General features: G+C 45.5%; 1 protein-coding gene across 2 annotated transcripts in view; it reads left to right on the top strand.

Annotated features, from left to right (window-relative positions):
* The window catches only part of Znf831 (zinc finger protein 831), a 113,056-nt gene that overhangs the window by 48,757 nt on the left and 51,084 nt on the right, over positions 1 to 13,215 (top strand). For both annotated transcript variants that reach the window (XM_021156949.2, XM_029484615.1), the window contains exons 3-4: positions 151 to 290; positions 10,041 to 10,177. In XM_021156949.2, coding sequence (XP_021012608.1) covers positions 151 to 290; positions 10,041 to 10,177 — 277 coding nt within the window. The remainder of the gene's footprint in view (positions 1 to 150; positions 291 to 10,040; positions 10,178 to 13,215) is intronic.

Here is a 13,215-nt window from a genome sequence, read left to right on the forward strand (position 1 = left end):
ACTGAACAGGCTCAGACTATTTAGTAACAACATTTTGGTGTCTTAATTTCTATAGATAGGCATCCTGTCTGTTGAGAAAGAGCCCATCATGGTGGTCCCCACCATGAGGGCTTTTGAGTGACATGATGCCAACATGCCTGGTATTTTCAGCTTTCCTATCCAACAGTCCCAGAGCTGAGGGCTGAGGACCAAGTGTCCCGGCCACGGTGGAAGAAAGAACTATGGCGTAGGAAGGTGAAGACATCTCGTGAAAACACCAAACAGAAGAAACTGAGGCTTCATTCTAAAAGGTAAGCTATGTGGCCTCCCCTTCCCCTTCCCTGCTAGCCTAGTATGAGGAGCTGCAAATGGCTACTTAGCCAAACCCTCAGGAACTGAATGTGGCATTAAATGGCAGCTCAGCTCCAGAGAGAGGCTCCTATTCTATTGGTCTGGAGTTCTGTAGCTCCAGGTCTGCCTCTGTTGCCCATAGCCCATCCAGCATGATTCTATTAACCATGTAATTGCTTACTGGTATATTTCTAAGACAGGATACAGTAAATATTTGAGATAACCAAGTTGAAAATCCATCCATCCATCCATCCATCCATCCATCCATCCATCCATCCATCCAATGATAAGAGAGTATGTGTTAATTATTGCTTTTCAGACTTTTTTTTTATAGTATTTGCAAGAAATGTGTATTTTTGCAGAAAAAAAAATCCAGAGAAGCAAAGAGAATCTTTCAGCAATCCCAAGGCTTAGGGATATTCTTCTAAACATTCAGAGGCACTATTTCCTAGACAAGTCCAGAGGCATTTTTTAGGAGGCCTTAAGAGCTCAGCAACAGCTCTCATACTAAGTGTATCAAGCAAGGGGGTCTGTCTAAAAAATCATAAAAATCAGATTTCATGTAAGTGTCTTTATTTTCCACTCATCTCAAGTTATCAGAATTTTGAGGACACAAGACTTGTCTTCTTGAGTGGCCACAGCTTGCCAGAGACAGGTAGTAGCCACCCTGGTAGGTAAGAGCTGTTTTGTGAATATCCCAGTTCCCTATCTCTCTTCAGTACTGGATCTTCAGATATGTTTCTCAGCTATCTTACATGCCTATCTCCACAGACAATTGAATTTGAAGATCTTTATCTTAATAGTTGACCTTGAGGTAATCAAGAGAGGGCATCTTTATCAAGAAACTGCTCTAAAAGATCCTCAAAGTTGAATATGTGGAGTTGGGCACAGGGGAGCAAGGAAGCTCTGTACAAGGTCCTTGTTCTAGTTACCTTTCAATTGCTTGATAAAACACCATGACCGAGGCAACTTATAAAAGAAAGTACCTAATTTGAGGCTCATGATTCCAGAGAGTTAGAGTCCATGACCCTCTTGATGGGCAGCATGACAGCAGGCAGGTAGACATGGCACTGGAGCAGTAGCTTGTGTATTCATCCATCTATCTATATACTTATCCAACCATGTATATATCAATCATGTATCCCATCCATCCATCCATCCATCCATCCATCCATCCATCCATCCATCCATCCATCTATCTATCTATCTATCTATCTATCTATCTATCTATCTATCTATCTATCTATCTATCTAATTATCTATCTATCTAGTTGTCCACTTACCTATCTAACTATCCACCTTCCTGACATTGTTGTGAGGTATTACATTATGTGAATGAGGCTCACCCTCCTTTGATGTTTGTTAATGTTAGCTGTTTTGAATCTTCGAATGATGAATATAATTTATAGGATCCTGTGAGAGTCTAGATAGTATAGATTTTTTACATGTTCATGTTAAAAGCTGTGTATACATTCTTCTGTCTAGCATTTCGTCTTTAAAGCCATTTTATTCATCTTGGCCTATGGAATTGACCCATATTTCATTTCTGAATGCATTTTGGATCATCCTTCTAGTATTTTCTCCAGAATTCCTGCAGAAAAGAATACTGCCCTGGCTGTCATCAGTTTGAAATAGCTGCATACATCCTGGTGTTGGGCAGTATTTCTTCTGGCTACAGGGCTCTAGATAAACATTCCTCTTTTGCTTAGGCATCAAGGCTCTTCTTCCACCATCTTTAGTCTCTGTTTTGTTGAAGTCTGCCGTTTGCCACTTCTCTGTCTGTGGAATGTCTTTAGGTTTGGCTGCTACTAAAGCTGTTTCTTTAGTGTTTGTGTTTTACCATTTTACTGTGACACTTGGAGACAGAGCTTAAGCTTTATGTAGCCCATCCAGAATCTGCCGGGCTTTGATGATCTTCCTAGAAAATCCTTTGCCCATCATTTCTCAAGCACCATTTCCACCCCACTCTCTCCTCTCCTTCGAAACACAGGAAAGTAATATTTCTTACACTTCTTCTTCCGTGTGTGTGTGTGTGTATACATGTTCTTGTGTATGGTACATGTGTATGAACATTCACATATATGCTGGTGCATATGAAGGCCAGGGATATATATCAGGTCTATTCTCAGCTTCACTTTATTTTTGAGGCAGGCTTTCTTACTGGCCTGTACCTTGCCCAGGCTTCTCCTCATGTGTGCTTCCCCAGAGCTCAGATTACAAGTGCATGTTATTATTTCTGTTTGTTCTTTGGTTTTGTATGTGGGTCCTGGGATTACAGCTCAGGTATTTGCACAGCTCAGGTCTTCGTGTTTGTTCAACAAGCACTTTGCCAACTGAGACATCTCTCCAACTTTTTTTTTCTTTTTAAATAAAACAGGGTCTTACTGTATAGCCCAAGTTGGCCTGCACTGGTGATTCTCCTGCCTCAGCCTCTTGAATATGGTCTTACAGAATGTACCACCAGACCCAACTTGCATGTCTTCTACCTTTAATAATTTTGGTATCTCTATGGCTACACAATGAGTGGTATACTTAAAATTTTACTAATTTCCTTAATTCATTAAATAACTTCTCTGTTGAAGCTTTATATATACATAATTGAGTTTTAATAAATTGCATATCTTTAAGACATGTAATTTAATTAATTTTGACATAAATTCATAGGATGCCAAAGGTAGAAAGTCTCCATCATGTCTTTATAATTCCTCTCTTCTCTTCAATCTGCCTCTCCTATTCCCAGTGAACTTTAATATGCTTCTATCAACGTAGATTTGATTGCTTCTTCTAGACTACAAGAGAAACAAACTCACCCTCTCTGTGTGGGAGTTGCTCTTCTCTGGGGTTAGCTCTCCCAGACACCTTGATTATTTCGGGACTCATCGATTCACTGGGTTTAATTTCTGTTGCTATAATTAAACATGATAAAAAATGCCAAAAATCAGCTTCAGGGCTAAAGAATGTATTTCAGTTCACAGTTCCGAGTTATAGTCTTGTAGCAGGGATGTGAAGGCTACAGTACCTTGAAGCAGCTCTCACATGACTGTCACCTGACACCCACCTTCAAGGGCAGAGAAAAAGGAATGCATGCCCCCTCACTGCTCACTTGCTTGCTTGTGCTGGCTTAGCTTGAGTTTTTTTCACTCTTACACAGCCCTGGACTCAACACCAGGAAGTGATGTCCACTCTGGGCTGGGTCTTCCCAGGTCAATTAACATAAGATAATCCCACATAGACTGAGTCTTCAGCCAACCTGACCTAATTAATTAATTCCTCATTGTGATTCTCTTCCTAGGTTACTTTAGGGTGTATTGAGTTGCCAGTTAAAGATGACCACCACATCCATGTTGTATGCTTAAACACTTTACCCCTTCTTGATTAATTCATATGCCTGAGGACGGCTGGGGTTCAGCTCATGTTTAGGTAGTCATATTGGTGAAAGTTTCAGAAGCTAAACCCATGGAGTCTCACCAACATGACTGACTAAATATTTTTAGTTTTTTTTTTTAGACAAGTGCCCTCTGAATATGGGACTGTGGGTATGTGCTGCCATGCCTAGCCCAAATAGTTCTCTTATTTACTTATTTGGATTCTTGGGATCAAATCCATACAAATGCCAGGCAAATGCTCTACACTGTGCTACATCCCTAATTACCAGCTTTTATTTCCCTCATGCTATATCTTAAAGAGTAATCATCTTCGATTTTGATGAAATGCATTTTCTTCCTTTCCCCTTTTGTTGTGTTTTCTCTCAGTGTAAAATATCTGAAGTTTCTTTTCTGACCAAATCACACATTTCCCCTACCACCCTGTACCTCAGGCTCCACACTTGAGCCTGGGATCCATGTTCACTTTGCTCTATGGTATGAGTTATGGATTGAAGCTCAGAGTTTTGCAGGTAGCCATGTGCTAGCCCTAACATGATTTGTCTATTTTGATGCAAATATCACACCATTGTGATTATAACACTTAAACCGAAGAGATTCTAAATGAGGCTGGTGAATTCAAAGCAGCATGGTACTTCTACCAGGATAGACAGAGACTGGTTAGAGAGACAAGGAGGTGAAGAGGGACTTTTGATAAGTTTTAAAGGAAAATCAGTGGGGAAAAGGAGAAGGGATTGTCTTTCTAACCAACAGTGCCCAGCCTGAAAAGCAGAAGGAAGCCTTAGGTGGGGATCTCGTCGGATCCTGCTCTAAGGAGCAGCAACTTTATCCCACAGTGCCCGCCAGTCCATACATTGTCCAGATCGTAAATCAAATCATTTCTCATCTCCACCAGAGGTCTGTAGCCTCCCATAGTGGTTTTCTATTCGTTGACATCCTGTCTTTACTGGTCTGACCTTTTAAACAGTTTTATTACATTTATTTGTTTGTTTGTATATTCTGTGTTGAGGTCAGAGGACAATGTTCGAGGCGGGGTTTCTCCTTCCACTGTGTGTGTCCTGGGGATGGAACTTCGGTCATTAGGCTTAGTAGCAACACCTTTACCCACTGAGAGAGTTTCACTGATCTTTAAATGTAGTTGTTCATGGATATTACGTTTTATCTGCAAGAAGCACATACATACAGAATATGTCCCCTCATCCTTTGAGGTGGGGTCTCACTGCACCTGGAGCTTGTGAATTCAGCTTGTCTGTCTGGCCTCCTTCCATGTCCATCTCCCCAGCATGGGGATAGCAGGCTCCCACAATTTGGCTTTTGTGCTCACGTTGAGGATCTGAACTGTTTAGCATGGCAGATACCTTGTTGACTTAGCCGTCTCTCCAGGCCCTCGGTCCTTTAAAAACCACACGTTAGAGTTTGCACTTGATGATCCCAGCAGTTAAAGTCCCTCATGCCTGCCTCTGTTTACATATTAATTCTCACTTCCAGCAACTGAGTGCCCTGTGCTCATGATATGGGAACACTGAGATCTGGGCTGAAAGCACACCTCTTGGAGTGGAGTGGAGAAGACTTGTTTTGCTTCTACTAACTCTGCTAGACTCTAGTGTAAGAGAAGCTCTTGAAGTTAAGGTTTTCCTGGTATCAGCCCACAGGAATCAGGGAAGGTCTCTTCTGTTTATGGAACCAACTGGAAGGATTTCTTCCCATTCCCTGGCGGTGGGGGGTGGGCTGGGGGCACTCACTTCTCAGTCACAAGTGTGCTAAGTGCATGGCCTGCCAGGGGCCTGAGGTCTCTGCAACAATAAGAACTCCCCCCTTGACATCCACTAAGGTCCTGTCCCACCAAGCTAGGGGACATATACAGGAATTACCTGGTCTGGAGAAACCACTGAGATGAAAACAGATTTACCTGCCCAGGTTTTCTTCCTTTACAATGTTAACTGTTTTGTACCTTCCAACCAGACTATCAATACGTTTAAATCTATTTAATTTTTAACAACAACTTACTTGTAGTTCAGTTGATTTTGGTAAGGAGGGCTGAAATGGGACCAGAGTGTTAGGTGAGGGCTCTGAACCCAGGAGATCCAGCTAGAATTTATTTGCTGTGTGCCTTATTGTTAAGAAGTTGTTTTAATTTCTAATATTTTTGAAGCTCTGATTTTGCTAATTTGATCAAGCCAATCTAGACTTTTGATGGGGTTCCTAAGCGCTCAGCATCTATGTGAGAAGTTGCCCATTTCAATGGGGCTCCTAAGTGCTGGGCTCAGCATCTGTGTGAGAAGTTGCCCATTTCAATGTATCCACAAGGCTGCCTTTTCTTCTTCAGTTACTCAATGATGGTCTGTCAAGGAAGTCTTCCCTAACTTCAGTCTCCCAATGTCATGAGCAAATAAAGACTTCCTCTGATACTTTTCTAACATACATAAGTATATACAGTCATATATATATATATATATATATATATATATATATATATATATATANATATATATATATATATATATATATATATATATATATATATGTAGAAGATTCGGTTTTATCTTTGTGATTTAGACAACCAGGGAGCATGGATCAAATGTGATTTTTTTAAATTTGTTTTATCTAGTTATAACTTAATGTTTTTGAAACTACATATATGCTATTAGATTACTCATACACATTTCACATATAGAGATTTTATTTGATTGGAAAACTCTAAAACATAATGTAGAATTTACATTAAAATCAAGGGTCCCTCAGCTGTTTGCTGTTTTTAGCTCCCTGTTTACACTCAAAGTTCATTTCAGGGCCTTTCCATTCGGTTTCATTTCTCTCTCCCTCTCTCTATCCCAATGCTGTGATGAGAACAGTTTCATGAATGACACCGCTCACGTTAAAAGAGAGGGAGTCGAAAATTCGGGGTCCATTTTGACAGTGGAAATGGAAACACGTTGACGCTTCTTGCTTGCATGGCTAATTACTTAGATGTTAACTCGAGGCCCAGAGATTCACAAAGTTCTCGGAATACATCTGTGCCAGGCCCACAGCAAGCACTGGACCGTGGAATTGGGTTTTGTTGATTAATTTGTGGCTGTGTACAAGCATGAAGCGCTCAGAGACTTGGCCGAGGAAGCATCCAGGAAGTGCTAAATAGATAGCTCCCACAGAGAGGAGAGGACAGGTGTGTGTGCGTGTGCGTGTGCGTGTGTGTGTATGTGTGTGTAGGGGGCTCAGTCCTAAAGGGCACACTTGGCCCTGAGGACAGGATTCTAGTCATCATGAAGGTCTACCTTGTGCATTTGCTATTCTTGTCTTCAGTCAAGATGGAATTTACTCAGTTGAGAAGTCTGTGAGGTAAGATCCACAGTCAGGTGGACAGTGGGCCTGAGCTCAGGTGGCCTTTGCTGCCTATGCCCCGCACCACACGTGGCTGAGACCCTGTGACCCGTTGGCCACAGCTCTAGGGCTTTGAGCATGGTCACAGACACCTCTCAGCTTCTCTCTGCTTTGACATGTCCTTAGAGCCATGAGAGGAACTGGGAGAAACAGCAGGACCTAGCTCTCCCTTGGATGAGCATGTCTGAGGCCGGCCTGTTCACCCACTTGCCAGGTCTCTTCTTAGATCTCACTACAGCAGTATGTTAGAGCAACAGCAGGGCTAATACATTTCAGCTCGTCAAGACTCCTGTCAGTAACCTCAGCCTTCCTAGCTCCTGAGTGAACCAAGGACCTCCACTCCAAACTGAAGTCCACAGGCTCATGATCTTAACCTACCAGTCTTCAGGAATCCCTGATGCACTGACCTGGGCAAGAAATGTTCACTGTGACTGACCTCCATGAGACCAAGGAGCACAGGTATCCTGAAACACATGGTGAGGACCCAGAGGAAGCAGAAAAGAGGCTTGCACGGAGCCTATGGTTCAAAATCCCAAGGGGCTTCTTTTTAAGAGTATGAAGGAGAAAATGGATCAGCCCAGTGTCACAGACTAGATGTAAACTTAGAAAACTAAGTTGATCTTAAGCTCAGCCTTGAATAGGCAGAAGAACAGGGAGCAAGGGAACAGGCCTTGCATCACGTACTAAGTAGATATGCACTTAGGATTGTGTGCATAGTCACGGTCCTTCAAACCAAAGCAAGCATCCTGAGAGTGACACCCACATCAACCCCTGCTGGATTCTTTAGAAAGTGGGGCTTGGGTTGTAAGTGAGCTCTTAGGACGAGGCTGTGAAGAGCCAGCTGAAGGCAGGGAAGGGGTGGAGAGACACTTAAGGAGTCTGGCCTCAGCCTGGGCCCTCAGGACCTCTGAAGTGGGACTTATACTGTACAGATCATCCTACTTCGAGGTAAACATGTCTGAATCACGGCACCCCCACACCAGCCAGTCAGGTGGCAAGTTTCCCAGGTATGCACAAGCAAGTCAAAGTCCCCACTGGCCCAGAGGGTATGCATGTCCCCAACAATTGAGGTAGAGATGGGTAGCCCCAAGGAGAACTGTTAGATGGAACTTCACAGAACCTGGCATGCCTTGGGGTTCCCTGAATGACAGCAGATGAAAAACTGCCCAACCAGGCTATTTTTTTTTTGATGCAGCTGCTTGTGAGGAGGTAGGGGCCCTACACATAGACTCCCCTGAAAGGATCAAGAGAGATGGGGACAGCCCCAACCCAAGGCTAAACAAAGCATCTCTTCGAAGATGGTACCAGAGTCCATATATATACAGGTTCTCCCGAAATATGATAGGGTCCAGATCCCACTTTGATAAGACTGACTGGAGGGCCAGGAACTCTCCTGACAGACCCTCTCACCCCTTTGATTGAATGAAGTCTCCAAGGTTCAGGATGTGTGCTGTTCATAAAGCCTGCAAGCCAGCTGCAGTGACCAGTGGTCTTGGGGGCAAAGATGAGCCTGCATACTTACTGACTGGGTGACCACCCCCAGGTCCCACATCCCTTCTTTCTTTTGTGTGCTTTGAAATCACTCAGCAGGAGCTCCGGTGGGCTCAGGGGGTTATGATGAGTGAAGTAGCAGCCTGCCTTCCCTCCCCTGATATCTCTTCGGATAAATCTGTGGTCTTGACAAATGAGACAGTGGCTTCAGAGCTATCCCCTCCACCCTGACTCCAGAGGATGACAGCACCTGGTCCAGGCTGGGAAGGCAAGTTTCTTTCAAATGTAGACACCCAGTGAAGAACAAAAAGCCACTCTTTCATGGCTGGTGCCAAGAAAAGGCAACACCTGAGGGCATGCTGCTGTGTGTTGTTTTTCAGTCCTGATTTAAAATTCTGTAGTCAGCCCTGGTGGTTGGGTCTTGGCGAAAGCTCAAACACAAGGAAGAAGACTAAGCATGCTGCCTTTTCCCAAGAAGGTCCTGTGGAGCTTCATGGGAGTCAAGTGCTTGGAAACTGAAGCCATACAGGAAGGTGGCTCCCCTAAGGATCTGCAAAGAGCTTTCAAACAAGCTTAAGGCATGTGTCAGTGAACCTTCATCTCAGCTTTCTTTCCTGATGTGTGTGTTAGATGGGATGGCTGCCTGTCGGTAAAATATTGTGAGCCTGAATCCGAAGAGCACACGTTTATGTACACAGTACACAGAGGTATTTGCTGGATGCATACCGTGCGTTACAAAGGCCGTGCACCAAGAGAGTGCAGTCTCCATGACAGCCAGCACAAATGAGCTCCTAGCCTTTCCCCATCCTTGTGATGTCTGCCATCTGGGTCATGAGGGACATTTTGTTTGGGGGACCAATAGATCAAATGAACCGAAGGGGGCTCTCTGATAAGGAATCTGTGCAGACCCCCAAGGCATAGGCTGCCAACGTTACCTGTGGTGGTGGTGATGACCATGTGTAGTTCTTAACATAACTGTAGCTTACAATGCTCAGCAGCCCCAGGAGGGGAGCAGCGATTGGGCAGATCTGGGTGGGTTCTAGAACATTTTCATCTTCGCACAAAGTTCTATTTAGCCAACTGTCTAGCAAGTAGCAAAGGACCAGAATCTAACGGCACCATCATTTTCCTACGCAGTTGTGAAGCAGCGTGAGTAACATTTAAACATGATCTCGGGCTGGGGGCCTGCCTGCCTCAGTGGGTAGAGCGCCCTCTTCACATGCATGGAGGCCTGGGTTCCAGCCTCAGCACTGCATATACCAGGCATGGGGGCCTTCACCTGTGATCCTACAGGATCAGAATCATCCTCTGCTATGGAGGAATTTCAAGGACAGACTGGGCTCCAAAAGATGCTCCCAGTTCAGCCTCACATTTCCCAGTCACCCCCAGGGCCTTTCCAGCTTTCCTGGCATATACCCTTCCATACAATGACTATAGATGCACTGCTCTGCCCCACAGGTGTGAAGGGAGTTTCTGGCAGAGAGCCAAACGACTGTGCAAGCCACCCTGGTTGCCAAGAAGAAGCTGTCTCCCCCACCGACTTGAGGGGTTAGAGCCGCCGGGGACCCTTGGGAGGAGTTCGGCAGAAGTGGCAGGTAACATTTTCCTCGGTGGTGAATCTGGACTAAGTGAGCAAAGGAATGGGGCCCTAGCATTTAATTCAGGAAAGTAGTACACGGGCAGGGAAAATCCAGAAGGGCAAAGTGGATGAAGGGTCACAATGAGGTTTTTAATCTGTGAGATGTCCAGCCTTGATCTATGGAGGATGGCGGGGCATATGAAATCAAGATGGCAATTCTGGGCAGTACAAACATGTCCCTGCCCTGGCTGCAAGAGCCAGGCCCTGCACAGCTACAGATTCCCTCGGGGATCTGGGAGAACTCCTGGTGCCTCTACCTCCTGCATCTCTGGACAGGAAGGTATGCTCAGTTCTTTGCACAATCCCGTCATTGTAAGGTTCCGGGGATGAAGACAGTGGGGGCTGTGGGTGTCAGAGACCACGACAAGTATGGTTCTGTGAGAGGCATGTATCTAGCGCTTACCTGGGCAGCAATCAGGACAAGGCCCAGAGGAAATGGGACATGAACTCATGGAGGCCACTTCCTGGAATAGAGGCATCCCAGACTCCTCCCTGAGCAGCTAGGACAAGTCAGGGGACTTTTCTGGATCACCACAATCTTCCTTCCCCTTTCACACAACAGTGGTGACTCCAGCCTCGGTCTTGCTTGAAGAGGATTGGCTGGAGCTGTCTTTGAGAGGCTGTGGGGCCCACCTGGCCAGCAGCAGCTGAATTGCCATCTCTGTGTCTGGTTGTTAACTGGTTGGTTCAAGGACTGATTGAAGCCTTTGTCTGGTGCCCCTGTTTTGATTCTTAGGGGCCACAGTGGGGCATTTACTCTACCTCTGTGTAGCTCCAGCACCCCCTACAGGCAAATGGTATTTGCTCCACCCCCGTACCCAGTCCCCAAAGTCTTCTCTCCATGTAGAGAGGAAGATGAGCTGTAGAACTTCTTACTCAGAATCAAACCAATGTAGGTGTAGGTACTCACTCCCACTGTTGGGTGGCCAGCTGGAGGAGGCAAAATACTGCTTTGGTTAAGGCATCTGAAGGGTCCAGATCCAGGAGGGAGAAAGGCTGGGGTGCAGAAGGATGCAGGAGCTCAGCTCTACTCTCTCTCCAGAGTCTACGACTCTCACCTTCGTCTACATCCCATTGCTCTCTATTCAGTGAAATCATCCACTGTGCTCGGCGATACCCTCTGCGGAGGGCATCACACTGCTCAGCACGGGTTTACCTTTACACCAGAACAAGAGGGTTCCTTCCATACAAGGGCCAGAGATTACTGTGAGGCTATGCCTTCTCAGTGGGCCTTCATGTGACAGTAATGATGGCATCTCTGTGCTTTCCAGACTCTAGGGCATGCTTCTTCAACATGCAGCCAACTGTTAGGACCCCGGTTTTCAGAGAACCTTAAGGTGAGGAACTCCAGATACAGGGACCCCACATTGAAGGGTCCCCATGTGGGAACCATGGCCCTTGCTGTCTGGTTCTTCATTCTTTGTCTCTGTTTCTTCATCCTCACATATCTCCATGAGGGTTTGGTTCTAGGGTTTTCCTTCGTGTGGCAGGAAGCTCCAGTAACATGCCTGACTGGACTCTGCTGATGAACTGTCTGGGAGCTGATGGTCATGTCTGTCCATGGACCAAGGTTGCCAATGGTCATAGCCGAAATAAATGGGAGCAGCTGAACTATGCCAGTTGTCCCCCAGAATGGAGGTCTCCAGCTCTCTTCTCAATAGCTTTGGAATGGTGACTACAACTGTATTGGGAGCTTACACCAGCCAAGTCATAAGGCCTAGGCTTGGTGCCCTACAGATGTGAGGGACAAAGAGAGTCCCTGTTCTTGATAGTAGGGGAGACAGGTTGACTGGCTCCTTGTCCATCTTTGACCAAGCCATACTGGGAATGCAATAGGTGACCTGTTTACTTCCATGTGGAGGATTTTGACTGTAAAGCTTAGACACACAGGCTCTGGCCTGTAGGCCCAAATGCTCAGTATGAGATCACAGTAGCTTCTGGGTACAGCCTTACTTTGCAGCTACCAAAGCAGACAGTAATGTTGATTACTAATACACACACGTGTGTGACAGTGATACCACACACACACACACACACACACACACACACACACAGAGTGCTGAGAGACCCATGGTGAGAGTGCTTGTGCTATCAGAAGAATATGAGGTCACTCATATTCTTGAGTCTTGGGAGGAGGCTTCCGCTGGAGACCAGGGCCTTTTTATGGAAAGGTGTGTGTGGTTTTCTGGCTGGATATTGAGCACAAGGAAGAGAATGGTCAGGATGGAGAGACAGCAGAGGTGAGTAGAATGTAGGAGCTGCCATGTGGGGTTGTCCACCCAAGGGCATATCATCACCCCACATGCTTGCTGGATGAAAAAAAGTTGTCCTGCTGGCCCATCCAATGCCACCACAAGCCTGGTCTTCTTATCCCTGTACAGTTCTCTCAGACAGCCTTGGGGCTTATCACACGAGCTTGTCTCCTGTGGATTCCCACTCTATTCTTTCCTTACACGGACAGCCAGCTCTGGAATCATGCATTAATGAGTTCTTCGGACTCTTTACCAATATCATTTTCACAGATCTCAAAGGTTGGGAAGCTGTGCTCCAGCCTTTGTAAGTCACCCTCATCCAATCCCACACAAGTGATTGCACAGGTCTTTCTGAATGAACAGAGGGCAGGGTGCATGCAGACGTCAGTATGTAAACAGGCTTATCACCTGGAACCTCCTCAATGGCAAACACATGTGCAGAGCATTGCAGTTAGTCTAAGCCATAAAAGAACAGAATCACAGGGCTGGGAGATTGTTCATTGGACAAAGGGCTTGCCGGGGAATGGCATAGGCCTGAGTCCATCAGTCCCTGACACCTGAATGAAAAACCAGGTGTGTAATTTCATAACCTCATCGCTGGGGAGTTGGGGACAGGAGACTCTCTGGGCTTCCCTGAGAAGCCAATGTGGCCAAATCTTTGAAGAAAAGGTTCAGTGAGAAACTGTCTTAGTCAGGGTTTCTATTCCTGCACAAACATCATCACCAAGAAACAAGTTGGGGA

The sequence above is a fragment of the Mus caroli genome, chromosome 2 (assembly GCF_900094665.2).
Source record: "Mus caroli chromosome 2, CAROLI_EIJ_v1.1, whole genome shotgun sequence".
Taxonomy (NCBI): domain Eukaryota; kingdom Metazoa; phylum Chordata; class Mammalia; order Rodentia; family Muridae; genus Mus; species Mus caroli.